The sequence below is a fragment of the Astyanax mexicanus genome, chromosome 4, assembly GCF_023375975.1.
Source record: "Astyanax mexicanus isolate ESR-SI-001 chromosome 4, AstMex3_surface, whole genome shotgun sequence".
Lineage (NCBI taxonomy): Eukaryota > Metazoa > Chordata > Actinopteri > Characiformes > Acestrorhamphidae > Astyanax > Astyanax mexicanus.
In genome coordinates, this window is record NC_064411.1 from 9,121,827 (window position 1) to 9,145,939 (window position 24,113).

General features: G+C 36.1%; 3 protein-coding genes across 8 annotated transcripts in view; 2 read left to right on the forward strand and 1 right to left on the reverse strand.

Moving 5' to 3' along the window:
- Window positions 1–24,113, forward strand: part of LOC111196357 (zinc finger protein 271-like) — a 460,288-nt gene that overhangs the window by 322,208 nt on the left and 113,967 nt on the right. The window lies entirely within an intron of this gene.
- LOC125801469 (zinc finger protein 239-like) overlaps window positions 1–24,113 on the forward strand; it is a 148,429-nt gene that overhangs the window by 117,443 nt on the left and 6,873 nt on the right. The window lies entirely within an intron of this gene.
- The window catches only part of LOC125801534 (zinc finger protein 239-like), a 250,332-nt gene continuing 241,335 nt past the window's right edge, over window positions 15,117–24,113 (reverse strand). The window contains exons 1-4 of one of the 3 annotated variants that reach the window (XM_049478346.1): window positions 18,437–19,025; window positions 17,515–17,618; window positions 17,047–17,237; window positions 15,117–16,935 (exon numbers count right to left, since the gene is read on the reverse strand). In XM_049478346.1, the coding sequence (XP_049334303.1) occupies window positions 16,163–16,789 (627 nt within the window). In that variant the 5' untranslated portion in view covers window positions 16,790–16,935; window positions 17,047–17,237; window positions 17,515–17,618; window positions 18,437–19,025 and the 3' untranslated portion in view covers window positions 15,117–16,162. Of the gene's footprint in view, window positions 16,936–17,046; window positions 17,238–17,514; window positions 17,619–18,436; window positions 19,026–24,113 lie in introns of those variants that run through there. The other 2 variants (XM_049478347.1, XM_049478348.1) reach the window with 2 other exon arrangements.

Sequence of the window (24,113 nt, forward strand, 5' to 3'; positions counted from 1 at the left end):
ATCCCTTCACCAGCATTTATTATCTGACTGCAGGACTGCTATTGTCAGATAATGGAACCATAGAAGTCAAAATAGGCATAATATTCAGGCATGATCTTCTAATTGAATATACCAAATAATAAATGTGACATTTTCAGACATGGTGTCTTGGTATCTAATATCCATTTTAACCCTTTAATCCTAAGGCTTAAAAAGTTCCTTGATTTAATTAAAATTACTTACATATTCTTTAAATGTTGAATTGGTGCCTTATCTCCATCTAATCTTAATGGCATATTTTGTTTACACTTGATGTAATATGCCCATAAATATAGATTTGTCTTCTATGTGAAGCCTGATGGCTCTCTTCTCAATTTTATCACAGGTGATCCATTTCATTGTAGTGGTATTTTCTTTGAAGCTGAAAGCCCCAATGAGAAACGAGGTGCATGGCTCCATGAAGAGGGGTGCAGGATGATGGTACACTCGACAAAGGACCTTTCCATCTTTCTCCATCTCATCTATAACTTCGCAACATTCCTCACCTTCAAGCAAGTATGCTCTGTCCTTAATGCTTCTTGTTTTTTTCGCTACAAGGTCATGGATTGGTGCTGACTTTCTTTCTTCAATACGGTTGGCAATCTGTGTGAGGGGGTGTGTTCCGCTACGTACCATTCTCTTCAAGGTATGCAGGTATGTTTCAAATTTGAAATCACTGCAGTTGTCCAGCCCATTGAATAACACAGCATCTTCCGTAATATGAAGCAAAGAGTGAGTGTTTTACACCAGAAATTCTCTTCCATAAAGATCCCTCCCTCTGCTGACAAAGTACTGAAGGAGGTTTTGTGCGTACACTGCGTACTGTTTGATAAGTGAGGGACAAACTAGGATGCACATTGCCACACTGAATGTAAGGAAATGGAGGTACAGGTCTCTCTTCAATATTCCTTTTAACACTATCTTTCCTGTGTACAGCATGAACTGCCTGAACTCTGTTGCTTTCCATCTCTCAAGCTCATTTAGGCCTCGAGGAGTGCGGGAAAAGATGGAGGGGATTTCACTTTTTATGTGAGCAAGCCTACTGCTCACTTCTTCTATTTGGACAGAAGACATCCTGAAACCTTTCTCTCCCCTGCTCCACATGTGCAGAAGTTTTTTCATGACTCCTAGGCAGGCTTGATGCATGTAATCAACAGGAAAACTTCTCACCATATCAATGGGCAAACTGACCAGTGGTGTATTTCCGTTGTGATGCTGTGGCTGAATTTGGTTCCTAAAAGAGGCATCTGTGCGTAAGGTGAGGTCATCTGTCTGCTGATATGTGACCCTTTTAAGCCACTCGCCTTTTTGGTCACATTTATCACAGCCATAATAACCAGAGCACAGCTTTGTGTTGCGAATAAAGGCTTTCGCTGGAGCATCACAGACAATGCAAAGAATGTTGATTTGCAACGCTCTTCCCTTGTATTGAAGGCCGCCACTTAACAGTTCTTTGAGGTCTGTGATCATGTCATCCAGGAAATCAAGATTGTGTGGACGATTTTTTCCACATGTTAGTGTTGTGGGGAAAACAGTTATGGGATTGAGGTGGACAGCACACAGAACAGGCCACATAATTCTTGCTGAGCTCTTGAACAATGGCAGTCCATCAACATTAAAAGACAGGTTGATTGTGTCCGACAGATGTTCAGGAGGGTACTTCTCCAGGGTCTCTGTCAACTTCTGATGCAGTGTATAATGAAAGTATTCTATGCCAGATTTCTGCTTTTTTGCTAGCTGCCTTGGTGTCTTAAGTAGACTACGTGCTGAAGAGGGGAGTTCTGTGTGGCCATGTGTTTGAAGAACCTTCAACAGCTTGTCAAGGGCGTTGTTCTTAACCTGGTAAGCTGAAGCCCAAGTTGCTAGGTCAGTTGCTAGTGATGAACATCCCAAATATTCTTCCTGGTCTGATTCTTCACATTTATTGTCTTCAAGGTACATTGTGTCCTCCATGTCATCCTCCAGATTTGCGTCTTCCCATGTGGATGATCCTCCAGCAGGCTGAAGGGGTGGACTATCTTCAGTGTCCTCCATATAACTAGAGGTATCACTAAGATCACTCTCATATTCTGAAATCGTTTCTTCATGATCATAATTCATAGTTGGCTGTTCTGTCTGACACTCGGATATCTTTCTGAGCACACGTCTAGCTGACCTCCAGGATCTTAGATATTGCCTTGATCTTTTTTTCTTTTCCTCACTCATTCTAGGGAAAAAAAATAAGATGAATGAATAGTCCTGAAATACATGTCAGCATACAAACCCTGTTTTGTGAGGAGGGTAAACATTATTGTAGACCTTCTGAAAGTTATGTTTACTGACTGAATGCAAATTACAGTGTTATTAAACTAGTACTGGATGCACACTTTATTTATCTACAAATGCAGGCTTTAACCACACCCCTGTAATTAACACCTCAACACTAACCCGAAACCACACCTATATTAGCTCCTTAATCAACAATACCCAATATGCAGCACAAGGTTACCAAACAAACAAGAGTACACAATCTAGCTAAGAGTATCTTTAAGCCAGCCTACACAATGCTATGTGAAATATAAACAAAATATTGAAACTAGGAGGTAGTGTACTAATTGGAATAAAGCACCCCTGGTTGGCTGATGGTCTTAATGTGAGGACAAATTAGGTGCCTTATTAGATACTGAGATGATATAGTATGCTGAGAATATGCAGTTAAAATGTGTTGATTTCAGTGTGTGATTTGTTTCTGAAAGATGTGTTTCTTGTCATAAACAGATATCTGCCTCTAGGGAAGTGAGATGGTGAAATGGTTGGTTTGTTTTATCTGTGAGCCAATACTGCAAATGATCCTGGTTTACATACCCCAGCAGAATTTTTGCTTTCTATGCCTTTTTTCAGAATACATGATAACACAAAAAACGTTTTTTTTTTCCACTCACGGTTAGTGGTTGGGTGAAGCCATTTACTGTCAAACGACTTTGTTTTCTCTTTTTAAATCCTAATGACAACCAAACACATCCAAATGACCCTGATCAAAAGTTCACATACCCCAGTTCTTAATACCATGTATTGCCCCATCTAACATCAATGACAGCTTGAAGTCTTTTGTGGTAGTAGTGGGTGATAGTAATTGTCTCAGATAGTAAAGCTGCCCATTCCTCTTGGCAAAAAGCTTCCAGTTTCTGTAAATTCCTGGGCTGTCTTGCATTAACTGTGCGCTTGAGATCTCCCCAGAGTGGCTCAATGATACTGAGTTTAGGAGACTGAGATGGCCACTCCAGAACCATCACTTTGTTCTGTTTGTTCTGATGACAGGTCGACTTGGCCTTGTGTTTTGGATCGCTGTCATGTTGGCACGTCCAAGTACATCCCATGTGCAGCTTTCAGGCTGATGAGTGCAAATTTTCCTCCAGTATTTGCTGATAACATGCTGCATTCATCTTTCCTTCAACTTTGACCTTTGAAGTTTCCTGTGCTTTTGTAGCTCACACGTAACTTTTATGATTTTGGTCTCATCACTCCAAATGACCTTGTTCCAGAAATGTTTTCTTCTTTCTTCTGGCAACTCGACCATGCAGCCTATTTTTCTTCAAGGGCCTCCTTATTGTGCATCTTGAAACAGCCACACCGCTAGTTTTCAGAGAGTCCTGTATTTCAGCTGATGTTATTTGTGGGTTTTCTTTGATTTGGTTTTTACAGAGCCCTGATTTTTTCATTTGTTAATCAGTTTGAACACTGCTGACTGGCATAATTAATTCAAGGGCATGTTTAAGATGCTTATCCCTGGAGTTTAAAAGCTTTAGAAATATGTTTGTAGTACTGAAACATTCTAAGTTGTTTTATGTTGATAAATGAGTTTTTTTTCTTCATTATAAAAATGCTCTAACAGTTATAAACTATGATTTTGCTAAATTTCTCCATATAAACACATTCATTTGGTCTAGCTTGGGAGCGCCCTCTAGTGTGTGACACACCCAGAAGAGTTTGCAAGTGGATATTCTCTCTAGAAGTTCTGTGTCAGTATAGCGGAGTTGGTTGGAAGTTGGAAGTGTTTACGGAGGAAGGCACTCTCGCTGTACTGCTGTTGGGTTAACTTATTCCCAAAATCGATCACATACAGTGGTTTGTTTAGACCTTTCTGACCCTCACAATCGATTGGCATGGAATTCGTTCATGTCGATGAAAACTTTAGAGAAAAAGCTTGTTGCACTCGCTGTAGTCAGATACGGTAGGTTGGCTAACAGGTTAGTTAACCTAGCTAGCTAAGCTAACATAGCTAGAGTTAACATAGGTAACTCTAGCTAGCTCTAGCTAACGCTAGCTAGCTTAACCTGGAGCAAAGTTAGAGTAGCTAGCTAGCTAGCATGGCTAGCTAACTTGTCTATTTAGAGTATTTAGAAACAGTTGCACATGACCTCGATCAGCTGTGTAAGTTTTCATACACTGACACTTGATTAGTTACTTATTGCTGTTTTAAAATTGTCTCACCTTGGTCTGTAAAACCGATGGATCCGGAGGTCTGCAAGGATAAGATGGATACTTATTTAGCTAGCTAGCTTAACTATAGTAGTCGTTAACTCACGTTACCTAGCTAAAAAACAAACAAATTCTATACACCATATAATAATAATAATAATAATAATAATAATAATAATAATAATAGTAAAAAAAATATTACTGAAACGTTGTAAAACTTCTATAAACACTACCGCGACGCTGTACTCTGCACCAACTGTAATCAAGCTATTTAATAGCTTATGCTGTGTACATACGCAATAAAAATATAAGTAAAACTGTTGATTTAACAGTAACGTTATTTAGCTAGTACTAGTCTAATGATATAACATATTAAAAAACCTTAAAATTGATCTTTTAGAAAATAAGAATCGGAGTAGACGTGCTATTGGTGGACAGAGATGGATGAAACTGACAGTTTAACGAATTTTAGAGCTTAGCTTAGATTTAAAATTTAAACTGCCAGCTTCGAGCTCGCCCTAATAAAACACCTAGCTAGTTAGGTTATTGTTACTGTGAATGACTGCTGGAGTAATAGAATAAATGTTTAGTATATCATTGTGAAGATGACTGCCTAACTCTCATTGAAGGAAACTGAAAAAGTGATGACCAGGCTATGTGGAATGCTTGATATTGAATGCCATTAGGTCATAGTGTGAACTTTAGATGATTCTGTGTTCAGTTGTTGGATACCAGTGATGCAGTTCTGTCATCCTTTTATTATGCTTTTTGCATATATATATATATATATATATATATATATATATATATATATATATATATATATATATATATATATATATATATATATATAATACACACACACACATACGTATAATGTATTGAAATAATAAAATATATATATTCTTGGCCATTCATTCCTGCCCACACATTTAAAATATTTAAAACTGTCTTTATGGAGGCCACAAGGCTCCCTTGATAGCCCCACTCTTAATAGCATGTGATTAACGATGGATGTAAAGTTAATAAACATTGTTAATATATATATGTCAGTTTCTACCTGTGTATATAAACACTTAAGCTTTGTTAAACTTCTTTTCTTCCCACAGGTTAGCTTTTGTCTGATGCCTTCCCCTCTTCAGGATTGCTGAGGCAAGCCTATAGACCTTAGAAGCTACAACACCCCTTTTTTTGGGACCAAGGTTAGTGTGCATATTAGTCTAAATGTCTTACACCTATTGGGGTATACAGTCCCTGACAGAAGTTCTGTCGCTTATCCATGTTGTGGAAACAAAAGCTTATAACCTGACTTTAAATTCTTCCATTGGTTTTAGAACTGACTCATGTGAAAGCTGAAACCCTCCCAATTTACAAAAATAAATTTGATTCACTGCAGAAATATTGATCATTTAATGCACAGAAAATCATCATGTAACTCTTAATTCATTAACCATGGAATATGAAAGATATATTGACTACTAAAGTTGTATGTCACTCTATAGTCCTCAGTATGCCCATATTTGGAACTCTAGGTTACCACTGCCAATATCTTACATTATAGCATGAACCTCAGTTGATGTTTGTATTATAGCACAGTTAGTTTTTACCCTGCAGTGTGATTTCTAAGAGTGCCATTGCTGTACGTTAATGCACTGCAGATCTGGGGCCTCATGTACTAAAGGTGCGTACGCACAAAAACATTGCGTACGCCATATTTCACGCTCACGGTCTGATGTACTAAATTTGACTTGAACGTGTGAAAGTGCGTTCCCCCACGGAAGTTTTGTTTTGGGCGTACGCCTTTTTTTTGTGCGTATGTATTGTGTTTTTGTCATTTGGCGACACTTAGAGGCGATGCATTGAAATTACAACTATTAAGATATCCTTTATGCACACATTGAAGTAAGCATTATTGGGTAAAATAAAGTAAATTAATCAGACAGTTTCATTGTCTTACAGAAATAATCGTTTAACGTGTTTCCACTTAGCCTAGATCAGGTTTGCGCTGGAGTTGTTGGAGATGCAGCGTTGGCATGACTGGAAAATACTGCTAATGGCCGAATTCATTGAGCGCGCATTTTCCGTGACCATTATGTTTTTTTGGCCCATGATGATGACTGGCTTATAAGCAGTTTTAGATTTCCAAGAGCATAAGAAAACAAGCTGAGTGCGTGACGTGTGTCTTTTTGGTAGGCAACTCATTTAAAGCATTTAAATGAAAGCATTTATCTTAGAATAATAAAACTTAAAACATGGGTAATTATACGCTATGCGTATATAATATTATTATTATTATTATTATTAATAATAATAATAATAATAATAATAATAATAATATAACATTATACTCTGCGTAATTGAGGGAGGAGTCGTGGCAAGTGTGATGCTTTCGTGCATTTGCGCTTGATTTCAAGTTGATTGTGATGTACTAAGAGAAAGTACGTGGAATTCTGCCTACGCACGGTTTGATAAATCCGGATTTTTTTGTGCGTACGGAACTTTTCAGATCTGAGCGTACGGAACATTTTAGTAGGAAGTCCACGCAAGTCTTAGTACATGAGGCCCCAGGACTGGTAATTTGGCATGCCTGGCATTTTCCCAGTGGGCCGACAGTCCTCATGAGCTGATGCTGTAGATTTTTTTTTCTCCCTTTTTTTCTTTCTAAGAGACCGGCCCACAATTTAGAGAGTGCAGCCCATTGGTCCAGCTTCAATATAGACAGTGGACTTAACCAATCAGAACCCCTTCCCTGCTCTGTTATATATGAATGTAAATCAGACATTGCACTGATATTTTAATTTCAGAGGTTCCTTGATGAGATAATGTGGGTCACACCAATCATCCCATTTAGACACAGCACGGACCAGCATTACTGAGATACTGCCTATAAATAGCTATAGTAAATAAACTTGCCCATCTTCCCAGATTAATCCCTTTAGGTAGTTAGATGTTTTCTTTTATCATATGAATCAGCACTGAACATGCACTGTTAGTCTATAATGAAGATTGTCAGACAGACGGACGGATGGGCGTGTCTTTAGTGGCTTCCTCTTTTCCTCTTTTGTCAGTATCACACAAAACCTTGAAACTAATCCACAGATAACAGTGGAGAGGGAGAAGATAAACAAATCCACCTCTCAGGCAATTCTTTATTACAAACAATGACCATATCCGACCAGATCAATTTGACAGTCATAATATAAAACCGCTAAATAATTAGATGCAGCTAGTCTTTACTGCCCAATGAGTGCGGTGGCAATGAAAAACTCCATTCTGTTGGTGAAAAAGGAAGAAACCTTGGGAAGACCCAGACTCATTGGTTTGCTAGCCTCTTAAAATTGCTGCTTGATCTTTGAATATATACAGAAAAATATTTTAAACCTGTACATATTAAAATGTATTTACATTATGTATTTTTAACATATCATAGTGGTTTTTAAAACTTACCTTTGATGATGCGCATAGTAATCCTTTATGTTCTAACCAGATCAGAGGCATCGTATGACATCTAAGAATATGATCAAATGTGTACAAAATATTCATTTCATATGCATATTACAATAGAACTCCTTCTGGACAATATGAATCCCAGTGTACAGTTAGAAAATGGGCCTTTTTGGAGTATCTTACCAGCATCATTGTCAGCTTAACAACTAATTATTAATTGATATTATACATTAAACTTAAAAATGTTGTAAATAATAATTAATTATAACTAGTTAATGATTAATAATGCCTTAATGTAGGAAAGTCTTCATTTTGATTGTTTCAGTTAAATCAGCAAGGTGTAGTTCATAGACCACCCACTAAAGCCTTATAGTAGAATGCTATTTTCCTGTGTAGCTAGTGTTTTGTCCTTCATGTTGTGCTGTAGTTCCCTCGTGCAGTAAACAGAGCTGGAAGCAAATGCACTATAATCTACAGTTTGTGTACGCCAACTTGACCAAAGTGCGTTTGTTGATAACTCTAACTAATGAGTAATATATTTTGTAGTTGGGTTCATATGTTGATGCTAGGTTACATATTGCATCCATTTTCTCTGTGCTAAATGCTAGTACTGAACACAAGTAACTAGCAGAGCTAACTGCAGGAGTTAAAGTGAATGATATTGTGTATGTTTGTTAATCCTATGTCAATCTTTTACGCTATTTGACTACTTAAGCACTGCAAATGTGTGTCCTATTAGTAGAGTAACTGCTTTATAGTGAGTAGTTTGCACTAACTATAGTCACTGTAAGAAATCTGAGTCTCTGTTGGATGAATATTTCTCTGAGCCCTGCTCTCTTACCAGACCTACCAAGCCAGCACCCCCAGAGTACCCACTCTACTTCACTTAGCTTGTGTAATAATTAGTTGAGACATTCTGTCGTAGGTACTGTTAATTAATGTATCCTTATTGTAGTGTCAGCATTAGTTTTTTTTTTTTTTCCTGAATTCTTTTTAAAGATTTTTTTGTGATCTTGCTCCCTTAGTGCATGAATGTGAATGGAAAATTTGTCAGTTGACATTGCTTTATATTGAAACTCTCCACCAAATTGTGCCCCATAAGATGTCTAGTGATCATTCTGAAGCTTAAACATTTTGATAAAAGGATGGTCGTTTATTCTTTAAAAGTACAGTGCTGTATGTATTTCTCTTAAACAGCAAAACTTGCTTTATAGCAATTTCCTTCCTTCATTATCTACATTTAATTTATGCATTTGCATTTTAGTTTTAAACTCTATTTTCTAAACTACTTCATAATATTTCATTTACAGACTCAAAACAGAATTTTATTCATTTTTTTACTTTTATTTTGACAGAATTTGTTTTTTTTTCTAGTGTTGCTAGATCACAATGCAGATCACAAAAGCTCCAGAGATAAATTGGCATTAAGGAAAATTAAAGAAAGTGATGCACAAAAGAAAAGAGGGCAGCAACACCACAAAGCAGACATGTCTTGATAGCAAGTTACATGAAATCTGTCCATGAAAAAGAAAAAGAAAAACCTTGGACATAATAATATATAAAAGGTGAAATGCACAAGGATTAGCTGGGTGTAGTAGCAGTCTCGAGCTCTCACACCTTCCTCACTCCTCTATGAACTTACTACATTAAAGGAAGTTACATTCATTGAAGATTCATTGGAGATTTTGAGCTTGTAAACAAAAGTCACAAAAGTAAAAACATTTGTCCCCAGTATTACTTTCTTCTAATGTCATCTTATTTTTTGTTGCAGATATTATGCTGCTTTGTCTGGAACAGGAATCCGAAGGAAAACTGGCATTAACCTTCAAAGGGAATTTAACAGATTTCTCTAATGTTACAGACATACCATGAAATGGTTGTGAGTGGGGTGAGAGAGTGGGGTGAGAGAGTGAGTGGAGCCCTCTTCTGTTTGCTGTTGTTTATTAATAAAGAATATTGAATTTTTTTGTGTATTTGTGAATCCTATTCTAGGGCACTCATTATCCAGCTGATCCAACACACCAGCTAAATTGATAATCAGTCAATCAACCTTTATGACCACTTATTTACACCTTGGTGACCCTCATTTACAATGCAGCTGAACATTTACAGTTTAGAAGGGATTGAAAACATTAAATAAGAAATTAAAAATTAATAAGGATATAATAAAAGAAATACAAATTTTAAATGAATACATTTAATATGGATGATTATATATATATATATATATATATATATATATATATATATATATATATATACAGTGTTGGGAAGGTTACTTTTAAAATGTAATCCCTTACAGATTACTGATTACATCACTCAAAATGTAATTTGTAACGTAATCATTTACATTACTTCAAGTGAGTAACGTAATCTGATTACTTTGGATTACTTACAGTATTGTTGTTTTTTTTAAGCCTGAATTAATGTAGCAACCACATATTGCATATTATTGTTTTATTTTTTTTTTCCAATTAACAAATAGAAAAACAAATAAAACAGCCTTTTCAATCACCCTATAAAAATACTTATGAAACCATTTCATCAAACAATTTTATGAAACACTTCTATAAATTGATGATAAAATCATCAAAAACAAACAATGTAACAACAACTGTAAGATATCTCTTTGCAGGTTTGCCACTTTCTGCAGGTGGATTTTTTGCCAGGATTATCTAGGGGAGTAAATCACAAGATTCATTACGATACGTTACGATACGATTATTTTAGTCAGCTATACGAAAATGTTTGATACCTCAAATTATGTCACGATACAATTCGATTCGGTTCAATACGATTTAATGTGATTACAATCTGTTCCTTTTTGTAAGAACTCACAAATGCAAACAAAATATAATTTTAATGTTTTATTATTAAATGTCAAATGCAGTGTAATCATAAACAGTAAACAATAATTCACTTCAACACTTTCATTTCCATTATTTAGGTTCCATTTGAAAACATCAAATGCAGAAGAAAATGTAAAAAAAAAAAAAGCGCCAGTTATATTTAAAGTTTACAATGTGTGTATGGATGTTGGTGATGAATAGTGAATCATTCTCTACATTTCCTGATTCAGTAGGATCTTGACAAACAAATTACAAAATTTTTAATTTATAGAACAAAGCATTGAAGAGTTACACTGCATTATATTAGGTGTCCACCAGGCGTCTCCAAAGTGTTCAAAACCTCTCCAGATTGCCTTTAATCTAATACAAAGATACACAAGTAAATCTGTCTCTATACAACCAGAGTTTGTAATATTTTTTGTTTGTTTGTGATAAAATAAATGAATGTAAGTCTACTTAAGAGTAATATTAACATTTTTTTGATGAAATGACACAAAATCACACGTATCCGCGCTGTGGGCGCACCTTTGTTCAGCAGAGGGATTTTGATGACAGCGCTTAGGCATGCCCCGCCCCCAGCCATTAGGAGACCAATCAGGGCAAAGTACGTGGCAGTGTTTTCATCTAAGGGTGGACTATTGGTTGAAATAGGTGTCAATCACTTTTGTGACCATGGAGAAAGGCTATGACCTCATTTGATTGGATTGATCCAGCGCTCACGTTATTGGTTCAAAAGACGATCACTCAAGAAAAATAGTGGTTTGTGGACCAATGAAAACCACAGAATCTAGAAGAGGACATCCTTAGCTTTGTATTCACGTACAACTTTACGTGAAAATATTACATTGCGTGGTCGCTAGGAGCCTGAGAATATTACGTTGCGGCTGCGCTGAAAATAAACGCATGTTTGTAAGGAGAAGTAAGCAGGCGAATAAAGGACTTTATGGATATTTTATCTGCGGGTCAGTGCTGTACTGTGGATGCTGTGATAGTAAGTGTATTTTCTATAGTGTAATCTGATGTTATTTTACATACTAATACTATTTTATAAGGCTATTTTGTTGGGGAGGCGTGTTCCCCATGTAAACAATGTGAAAAAACAGGCTATTTTCAGTTGGAGATTTCTGGCGACTGGTTTCATGTAGATGGCTGTAATTTTGCATGCAGGTAGTTAAAGTAGTACTAAAGAATATGAGTTGGTTAGTTTGTCGGTGTTTTTAGAATATTTGACGCTTTTAAGCATTCTACTTTACATAGTCAGAACGGGCCCGCTAGGGGGCGCTTCTGCAGTGAAAACATTCTGAGCAGGAGGTTGTGAATCATAGAATATTCTGATGTCGTGATTTATGTGAATGTGATTGCGTTTTGTCAGTGTTGAATTGGAAGACCAAAAATAGAAAAGTACCGCAATGTAATCCATTTATTTTAGCAGAGTAACTGTAATCTGATTACCACTTACTGAAGCAGTAACTGTAACGGATTACAGTTACTTATAATTTGTAATCTGATTACGTAACGCCGTTACATTATATATATATATATATATATAAACCATAGAATTTACACAAAAAGTAAAAATATATAAAATAAATAAATAAATAAATAAATAAAAATAAGTAAATCAGTAAGAACAATAAAAATTTAAATAATAAGAGAAAGCATAAACTCAGTTAAAACAGCCACAGGCTTTGTGATGGTGATCAAGGCAGCAAGATCATTGATAAAAATATTAAATAAAACTGGACCCAGGATTATATTGATTAGTTAACGTTGGCCCAGTGAGTAATTAACTTGCTGAATAATGTTATAATTAATTATATACCACAAAATTTTAATTTCAGTACAATTGCAGCTTTTTCAGGGCAGCCTTTTTGCATGTATTTTTAGAAAATGTTAAATGATATTGGTGTTAAAGAACAGATATACAGAATACTATGGGCATGGTCATTAGTATACCATCTTACGACGTAACGATGACGTGCAAAATGACCACATTTAATAATTACAAAAAGAATACTGAGACTACCGTCAAGTAACGTTGCCACTACGTCGCCACTACGTTGCCGGTTGGTATGTCGTGAACTGACCAAAAAATACGAATAAATTGCGTCGCTGGTACGTCGGGTGTTAGCTGGGACGCCTCTTTTTTAACGACCAATCACAGCCTTTGTTGCGTTGTGTCTTCGGCCGTGGAGTTCGCCCAGCTTCCATGTGCACAACACGGCGAGCGAAGCCCGTGCGACGTCCGCGCCTGTTCGTTTTCTCCGCAATTGCGTCACATTGTTCGCTAGAGCCACGCGAACGTCGTCTCCGCATGAAGTATGCCGAGGCCTTTACAGTGAGCCCTGTCAGTTCTCCCGCTGTCTCTCTGTACCAGAGACTGTGCTCTGTACAGCCTCACCTAGCCCCACCCTTAAACAGAAATTAACCTTTTAGAGTTTGCGTATAAAATAAAATACCACCTTACATTAAATATGTGGGCCCACTTTAAATAATACACTCAAACGCTCAAATTCACAGAATAAAGGAACAAAACAAAATGGTGCAGGCCTGGTTTGATGCTAGCGTGCGTTGTGGCCTAAAACTTAATGTCCGCTTTACTCTAACGAGCAGAAATAAGAGTTTCAGATTTACCTCAGATTCAGTGAATATGAGCGGGAGCAGAGCGCGGGGTCCTGCAGCACGGAGCGTTTTCCCTCAGAGGAACTCTGATCCACGCGGGGACTCAGAGCGCTCTCTGGTTAGCAGTGTTAGCGGTCCTGGTGTTCAGTGGAGGCGGAGAGAGCGCGAGTCAGTCCGGGGAACAGTCTGTCGGAGCGGCGCTGCAGCGGAGAGTTCACGGCTAGCGCAGAGCAGCTAATACACGAGGCTAAACACAGCTAGCCGAGCTGGCTAAGCTAACAGTGCTAACAGAACTTTACTTATAGAGAGATTATCCCAGCTTTATCCACCAGCACACTCTCAGTATGGACTTCAGTGTCCTTAAAATTACCGGTTAGTTTAATTAATACTGATTATTAGTGAATTTAGTTCAGCCTGTGAGGATCTTTTTCCTCCTCGCCTCTCCCTCGCTGCTTCTCCCGCGCTGCCACTCCCGCATCTCCGCTGTTCTCTCTCGTCCCATGGGCTCCTTCCCAATCCTCTACTCCACCCTCACCTGTACACTTCTCCCTCAGTAGATCCCTTAATCACTTTTAAGTGACCTTCTTGCAAAAACACAGAAAATAAATGAAATATGTACTCTGTACTGCTTTTGTTTTCTTTTTTAAACTATTTACACAAACACAATGACTATTTTGAGCCTGTACTTTTTTTAAACCACTGCTATGAATTTATATGATTTTATTTATTACTGTTTTTATTAGTGTATCTATTTTAGAACTAGGGAGTTTTACATTTTTTACCCGGGGCTTCATGAGGAATATGCGAGAGGGGTGTATCCCATAGTGAGATACCGAATGAATGCTTGAAAGAGAACACAAATTACATTTAAAAAAAAAATTGTAAGAAATAAAACAAATTTACCGGACGTGAAACACTGTTACTAGTACTGAAACACTAACATTGGTCAGTAAAAAAACAACTGCTTTGTTTGTACATTTAGCTTGGCTAGCTACCAATAATAATGGACAGTTAAACAGCAAATGCTGTATTTGGATATTTAGCTAAGCTAGCTATCAATAATAATAGTCAGTAAAACAGGAAATGCTGTATTTGGATATTTAGCTAAGCTAGCTATCAATAATAATAGTCAGTTAAACAGCAAATGCTGTATTTGGATATTTAGCTAAGCTAGCTATCAATAATAATAGTCAGTAAAACAGGAAATGCTTTGTTTATACATTTGGTCAGTAAAATAGCAAATGCTGTGTTTGGATATTTAGCTAGACAATCCACAAATAATAATGGTCAGTAAAACAGGAAACAATTTGTTTGGACATTTAGCTAGGCCAATAATAATGGTCAATAACTCAAATGTAGAATTTGGTAATTAAGTGTAGTTGGTGAATGACTATGCTCTTCAAAAAACTAAAACAACACAACCCACAAGCACTCACAATAAAAAACTTTATAAACATGAAATCAAGTTAAACACATGCTACTCTACCTTTGGATGTAATTGTATATTTAACCCTTTTAAGCATGAACCAATTAAAAAAAAACATATTTTTCCGAATTTCAATCTTAAATGGACTATTATGTTACACTTCAACACAAATCCATTTTACACTGGATTTCTCTGTTGGGCCTTTGAGTATTTAACAAATAATAACATAAGATAATCTCAGGCCTATAGGTTTCATGTCAAACATATGTTGAGAAAACACAATGAGATTGCAGATCTGCAATCTAAAAGCCGTTTATTAAAACACACAGATGAGTAAATATAGAGGTGAAGCAATTGTAGTGGATAAAAACAATTAAGAAACTACATGATTTGGATATTCTTAGTACATTTTGGAGATTAAAAACCTTAAGCATCATATAATATACAATAAGGAAAAGATAAGAGAGCATAAAACGTGAATAATACAACAACCAAATATCCCTCTATGGTAACAGATCTTTAATTAGAAAGACTGAACCATAGACAAATGAGAACACCAGCAAAGGGAATGAATGAGCCCACAACCTTACTGCGCTACACAAGCCTGGAGGAGGTTGATTTTAGTATGAGAACTACAGCTGGAGCGTTTTATTTAACCTCTGGAAAGGATTTAGATGGCCTCTCTGCAGAGTCTGGATACTCCTCCGGTCCACACGGCAGTACCCGGCACAGTGTCGTCTCTCTGTGGCTCTGGGTCTCACTTTTGGGAGCACTCTCTCTGGAGTTCCTCAGGTGGTGTTTTTACTTCTTCTTTCATACAGATGGGACTAGCAGTTAATAGTATTAAGCTAAGCTATGCTAAGCTCGGGGAACTTTGTACGGCTTCCACAGAGTAAAAACACAGATACTAGAAATTAATAGAAATAATCAAATCTGCATATACTAGAAAGGAGATTAAAAGCATTAAAATCATAAGCTCTGAAGGTTTGGTCCTAATCATTTAGTTGCCAGCTAAGAACCCTACTCACTATGACATCTAAATTTTAAAGACTACGTTTTTTCCATTCTTCAGAACTGAACTCCTACCGTAACCACCCTAAAAACTCAGCTCTGTCTCACAAAGAATATCCTGGAATATCGAACATATAAGAAAACATAACATGGAATTCAGTAAACATGATCGCTGGATGAGATTCATTTTGCTGAACCTGTAAAATCCATTATTAAATTCAGTTCATGTTTTTTTTCTGGTGGAACGTGTCCCAAGTGACACAAGTAATACATTTGTGTAGGATAAGGTGTTCTGTCTGAAAGACTTACGATTTGCACTTTTAATTGCCTTCTAACTGATTTGAGATGGAGTTTTCTCTCCTGTGTGAATGCACTGGTGTTTTCGAAGATTACTCTGTTGAGCAAAACTCTTCCCACAGTCTGAGCAGTAATACGGTTTCTCTCCAGTGTGAATGCGCTGGTGTATTTGGAGAGTACTCTGTTGAGTAAAACTCTTCCCACAGTCTGAGCAGTAATACGGTTTCTCTCCAGTGTGAATGCGCTGGTGTATTTGGAGAGTACTCTGTAGAGTAAAACTCTTCCCACAGTCTGAGCAGTGATACGGTTTCTCTCCTGTGTGAATGCGCTGATGTATTTTGAGATTACTCTGTAGAGTAAAACTCTTCCCACAGTCTGAGCAGTGATACGGTTTCTCTCCTGTGTGAATGCGCTGGTGAATTTTGAGATTACTCTTTGCAGTAAATCTCTTCCCACAGTCTGAGCAGCAATATGGTTTCTCTCCTGTGTGAATGCGCTGGTGGTTTTTGAGATTACTCTGTTTAGTAAAACTCTTCCCACAGTCTGAGCAGTGATACGGTTTCTCTCCTGTGTGAATGCGCTGGTGTTTTTTGAGATTACTCTGTTTAGTAAAACTCTTGACAGAGTGCTGATGTTTCTCCATGTCGGGACTTGGCTTCATTTGTCTGTTAAATGTATCAAACAATGTCTGCGTGTTCTGGAGGCTCTTCAGGACGGCTTGTTCTTCAACTCTTTTAGCAGTTTAACATTGCTCTTAGTTAAATATCCTGGTTGTTGGTGAAGAAGTTCAGGAGAATAATTTCATTTCTGGAAAACACAAAGAAAAAGGCAGTTGTATATTACAATAAAAGCAGGTCAATTAACTGAAGAGAACTGCCTGAGGTGCCTATATTGACATCTGAGACATCTTCATATTACCACAAATGTTTCAGTATTTTTCCCACTTCTAAGTCCTTAGTGTAAAAGGGGTGCTGGTTGTCCTCCAGCCACTAGAGGTAGCCCACATTTTACCACTTGCAATAATCAGGCTGAAGCCTGTTTACTGCCTTTATAAAGACTGCCCACTGTTTAGACAAACAGTCTTGATTCTTTTCTGGTCTCACTAGATCCTGAGAACGTAAAGAAAGAAAAAAAAAAAATGTCACCCTTTAATCTGAAGCTTCGAGGCTTGTGCCAAAATCATTCTACATTGATCACGTAACCAATGATGTCCAAACTTTTTCCTTCACACTAATTTATAAAACATTCCTTTTTTACAACTCCAGATAACATTATTTTCCAACACATTAGCTTCAGACTAACAGTGATATGCACTCCTAAAGTCCTTTTTATGTAGATCACAAGTGAAAATTTGCTGAGAAATGTAATTGTAATTGTGCTTTTTACCCAGAAAGACTGCAGCTCCACATCAATGGCTTAACTGATTTGTTTACTAAATCAATTTAGTAAACGGTGGCGTATCATAGCATCTGGTCGAAGCCCAACTTCATCTGCAGAACCAGAGAGCAGCAGAAGCTCTACACCAGCAGATTCAGAGCAGCAGCTCCAAATTTCATCAACTCTAACTAAATGTTACTAAAGCAGTAAATCATTCTAGCACTTCCACCTTAAATATTATCAATTCCTCTTAGTTGTCCTGGAAATGTAACAAAACGTTTAGTGAATAAAATAAAATTATTATATGAGCTCAGTGTATTTCAGCAGTTTGGAATGAATTTGCTTCAGAGAGAGTGAATTCTTGTCCTGACTCTTAACTTTTTCCATATTTAGATAATATTACTTTTTTCCAGACGAGGGACCGAAAGACATAAATCCTTGGGTTTTACAGATTGAGTGGGTCGATGACGAGGCAGAGAGCTCAGGATAAGATTGGCTAACGTTCTCTTTCACAAAGAATTTTAAAAATAAAGAGATTTAAAAATAAAACTTTAATGAAAACTTCAAAAATGAAAAATGGCTTGAAAACTAGTTTTTGTTTTATTTGACAAAATCATATAACGCAAACTTAACAGGCTGGTTTCTCTTACATTGATTTTATAAGAAATAAAAATAAGAATAACATAAAAATATATTTTTTAGGTCTTATAAAGTGCAAACAATACGTGCAAACCACAATCAGTCATATTAAGTCTATGGTTTGTGTTATTTTCTCCTAAATCTCTTGTAATTTAACTATGCATAACCATAATTAGTCATATTAAGACTATGCTTGAAGTGCAAACAGAGACAGAACATTTTTTAAATACAGTACAGAGCTAAGAGATTAGTACAACTGCCTATGAAACAGTCACATGTAGGATTAACTTACAGTATTTATATATGGTTTGTGTCTTGTTGGTCACTCTGCTATCGTTTATTGTTTCCACTGGAGCCAAAATGCAGCCAGACATATAACTTAAAAGTAGCAGAAGCATCTTCTACGCAACTGCCTGTATTTTCCTCTTCTGTTAAGAGCTGCTCTCACAGCTCAGCCACCACACTCGCTGCTATCGCTACTGTGTTGCAAGATCCCTCTTAAAAAGTCCACACTAGGTGACAGGACAAAAACATTGGCAACATTAGCCAGCAAGGTAACATTAGATACTTCGTTAAAAAAAGCACTGTGAACATTGGCTAGCTAGAGAACATTAGCTACTTGGTTAAAAAAAACACTGGGAACATTAGATAGCTAGATAATGTTAGCTACTGGTTAAAAAAGAAACGCTGGCAACATTAGCTAGCTAGTTAACACCAGCTACTTTGGTCCCCTATTATGGGCCAGTTCTGCCTATTAAACAGTTTTTCTCTCTGCCAGTCGCGCTAAGGAAACATGTCAGCTCCCACTGTAGAAGAACACTTAAACATTATTCTCACAAAATAAATCACATCATAAAACATTTTACTATTGCTAACACTTTTTTTAAATCTCTGCATAAAAAGCTGTGTGATTTTATGTACCACGAACGATGGAGAAAAATATAAAATAAGTTTTTTTTAAATACAGCAACTGGATAGAAGGGTACATTTATTTTGAAGGTAAGTGAAGGTTTTAGCCCACTTTAGCTAACCTAACCAATGCTATCTAGATAAATAAGCTAAGCTAGCAGGCGATTTCAAACAATAATATACCACTAGAAGCCTTAAACACATAACATTTGTGATAAGTTGTTGATATATAGTCTAAATGGTAGGATAATGTACAAGCTGTCTGTAATGGTTAATCCTTTCCTTTATAGTTAACTTTAGCTGTTAGGTGTGGTATTGGTAACAACACTGGGTCATTTTACAAGCTAATGTTGCTAATGCTAATGCTCCTGCCTCAGTGCTGAAAAAAACCTGTAAATCTAAGTTTATTGTAAATAAACAGAAGCGCTTTAAACACCCAAATAAACAGTTTTCAGGAGAGAAATCTGTGTAGATTAACATCCAGTGCTCACTTGCCTTTGAAATAAAGAGAGAGAGAGAGAGAGAGAGAGAGAGAGAGAGAGAGAGAGAGAGAGAGAGAGAGAGAGAGAGAGAGAGAGAGAAACTTCTCCATACCTTCTGTAGTTCAGCTGATTCTGCTCTTCCTCCGCTCCAGCTACAGACCCCGGAAGCTCAGCGTCATCCGGGTTATGTAGAGCCCCGCCCCCTCCCCCGCTATATCACATTATACCCCATCACCGCTAGAGGGAGCCCGCGAGGGAGTCCTCAATGCATGGAGCTGAATGGAGCTAAACAGCTAAAACTCTCATTTAAAACACTGTATAACTACTTCTCTGAGTTTTCCTTTAATTTTAAAGTAGAACAAAGTATTTCACTAAAATAGGAAAGAAAACATACCCTATATTTCTATTTTCTACAACTAATGTTATTTATTACTAGCATTTCTGCTACTGATGCTGGAGTTACACACAGAACATGTTTAATAGGATTAAAACTGCAGTTTAAAAGCTTTAATAATTATTTCTGCTGTGATTAAATAGTTGTAGTTGTTCTGTTTTTAGGAAATAAGTTAAATTTTATTCTATAAAGTATCTTACAATTATAAATTATTATTTTGCTAAAAATAATAAGTAATAAATGTTTAATACTTTTTAGAATAAAAATGTGTATGTTTTTATACATTCCAGACTCAGTTGAGTGGCTGAGATTCAAAGCAGATTCTGAAGAGAGTTTTTTCCTCTATAGAGATTCTCTGATTGCTCCTGTTCTCCAACAAATAGCACTTACTAATTACTATGGAAAGATCAGTGCCGTTGTTAGAGTACATATTGTAACATTGATTCCAGTAGGAACTTTTTTTAATCTAAATTAAATTAAAAATATTATGGTTACAATTTCTTTGAATTTACCTTGATGTCCTGCAGATTTTTGAAAAGGAGATCGTACTGCAGCAGATCTTGTTTGTTGCTCACCTTGTCTAAAGTTTTACTATTTATGTATTCTGAAAGCTTTCCATAAATTGAGGTCATTCACAGCTCCTCCCTGTAAAATCACTCTCTGACATCACAATGGACCATCCTGATTTCTGTATAGAAGGGTACTTCACACTAGTAAAAGCATTTTAAACTTCATATTCAAATATCAGTTTAAAACTAACAGTTATAAAATAAAAAGGATTTGTTCAATAGTTTATTTGTTAATAGGATGATAAAATCATTTTTGACTTTCCAAAATGAGTTCAGCAAGAATTCTCATTCTGCTACAAAATATTAGCCGATTTTTACACTATTTTTTGTACATATTAAAGGAAGAAGTTACTGGTGTTGGAGAATACTTTGGCCAGATTATATCTGGTATCTGGTTTGGTGTAGAAATATGAGACAAACACCCCTGGTTGCTTGAGTCACTTAAAACTACCCCAACAAATAACACTTACCAAATTTTACTCAAAGATCAGCTCTATTTTTACAATTGTTAACAATTGTGACATTTCTTTTTAACAATTTCTTCGATACAAAGATCCATTAGAAATAAGAAATCTTTAGGATTTTTTTAATATGTAAGAGTGCTTTACACCAAGAAATTACAAGTAAAAAAAAACAAATTATCAATTAATTAATTAATTTGATTAGTTATGTTTGGTATATAATATAATAAAATCATGTAGTCCATATTTAATTTAAAATTAAATAATAAATTCTGATTACTGAAAATGAACCGAATAAGGTGAGCTTTCAATTGATCAACAGTATAATTTTGACTACCCCAAAGAGAAGGGATTTTTTGAGTCCTGTACACATTTTGTATACATCAGTTTTGTTTGGGGTCAATTTGACCCCAGGCTGTTTTAGCGTTGTAAAACAACTTAAGATCCCTAAAATAACATAATTATAACTGTATTAGTGCAAGAACCACTGACAGTTCACAGGACAGGGGGGCCGGGAAAACATAATTCTCACGAGAACTTGATATTTCTCATTCTGTGGAGGAATATATTGTTCCTACAAACATATTGATAGTTCATACAACATAGTGGTTATGCAAAGATATAAAAAGATTTCACAGCAGCTTCTAAACCAGTTCTCTGTGTGTTCTCTCTCTCTCTCTTTCTGCTCTCTCTCTCTCTACTGAAAATGCCGTCTAAGAAAAGGTTTTCTCTCAGTGAGGATTTCTCACATCTCTTTCACCGTGACAGAGACATAGAGGAGAATGTGTCTGAGAAAAAGGAAGACTTTAGACTTTAGAACTTTAGAGCCATTAGAACTAAGAAATCTTCAGGATTCTTTCAATATGTAAGAGTGCTTTACACCAAGAAACCCTATGTTAACAAATAATTCTTAATATCATAGTACTATTGGTATATAATATAATGAATTCATGTAGTTCATATTTTATTTAAAACTGAATAATAAACTTTAATTACTGAAAATGAACCGAATAAGGCGAGCTTTCACTTAATTGAACAATAGTACCATTTTAACTACCCCAAAGAGAAGCACTTACTCCTTGTATTAAATAATCAGTGCTTCACTTTGTGATGGTCACCATAGATATTCAAACAATTTTTATACTGACAAAATTTACCATGCAAGTTAACACTGTTCAAAAATGTACACCAAATTGATAAAACCTTTTTAACACTGTGTAATAAATGTTGTACCAGATGGACTTGGTCCTCACTGTTGATGGTAAACTTGTTTTTACCATTCTATCAACAAACAAACTCAATTAATTCATTTAAAACTGATATTTGCATATGAAGTTTCAAAATTACCCTTCTCTACAGAATTCAGGATGGTCCATTGTGATGTCAGAGAGTGATTTTACAGGGAGTAGGTGTGAATGACTTCAATTTATGGAAAGCTTTCAGAATACATAAATATTAAGACTTTAGACAAGGTGAGCAACAAACAAGATTTGCTGCAGTACGATCTCCTTTTCAAGAACCTGCAGAACATCAAGAAGGTGAATGCAAAGAAAATGTAACCATAATATTTTAAATGAAATTTAGATTTTTTAAAAAGTGTCTACTGGAATCAATGTCACAACTGGGGCTCTAACGATGACACTGATCTTTCCATAGTAATTAGTAAGTGCTATTTGTTGGAGTTGTACAGGAGCAAGCAGCAATCAGAGAATCTCTATAGAGAAAAAACTCACTTCAGAATCTGCTCTGAATCTCAGTCACTCAACAGAGTCTGGAATGTATAAACAACAGTATACATTTTTATTCTAAAAAGTATTAAACATTTATAAATTATTATTTTTTAGCAAAATAATAATTTATAATTGTTAGATACTTTTGTTGTAAAAAAGAAAATGAAAGATGGGTCCACACCCACCCGTCATCCGGGGTACAACTCCCCTACGTGTTCGTTTGATAGAGAGAGTCGTAGACAGGTGGAGTGGAGTTGAAAGCAAACCAAGTATTTATTACTGAGCTCAGGAGAACCATACACACAAGACAGTTAGCAGCCATCAAATAGTAAAAGTTCTGACCCCCCTCTGATCTGACTCCATGTTTATACCCCAAATGACGTGAAACCTGTTGATGAGGCATTGCTAAAATCATCTCATGTTAGTACGCATAATTTCACGTGTTAGTAATCCATTTCACGTGTCTGACCGGACCACTAGTGCTTGGCCTTGACTGTGTTCTTCCAGAACTGAACATTGTGGCATTATCTGTGTGTGTGCGTCACCCCCTGCTTTGAAGAGCTGCAGGTTTAGGGAGGCACCCACACACAGGGAAGGCCGCTTTGTCCAAGAGCCTCCTCTGTAGCAATTTAATTCATACAGAGTGTACCAGTCGAGTTCATACAGAGTGTACCAGCCGATGATTGATGGCCATTAGTTAGGATCATGCAGCGACCGAGATGCCTTAAGCGTGAGCTACACCAGTCACACAATAGATTTCATGTTATATGCTAATATGTTAATACACGTGGTTAGTCCGCCATACAATAGATCCTATGTGTTAGTAAATGCCTTATGTATCATGTGGGTTAGTTTGTCATATAATAGAGTCTGTGTTAGTCACATGCCTGATCAAGCAAAGTTTAACTATATGTGTAAAGAATATATATTGTGAGTATTGGTTAATCTTCTATATAAATTTGTATAAAATACAATGTGAGTATTGGTTAATCTTCTATATAAATGCGTATAAAATACAAGGTTTCACACAATAATTATGTAATTATAGATGCTAAAGTTAAGTAATCATAATTGAAAGATATTTGTCAAGGTATAATAAACGGTTACTCTTCACTTTATAGAATAAAAAAAATACTTATTTCCTTAAAACAGAACAACTACAACCATTTCATCACTGCAGAGATTATTAAATTATTAAAGATTATAAACTGCAGTTTTAATCCTATTAAACAATGTTCTGTGTGTAACTCCAGCATCAGTAGCAGTAATGCTAGTGAATCTACTGAATAAAAAACATTAGTTGTAGAAAATGGAAAGATAGAGGTACGTTTTCATCCTATTTTAGTGAAATACTTTGTTCTACTTTGTAAAATTAAAGGAAAACCCCAGAGAAGTAGTTATACAGTGTTTTAAATGAGAGTTTT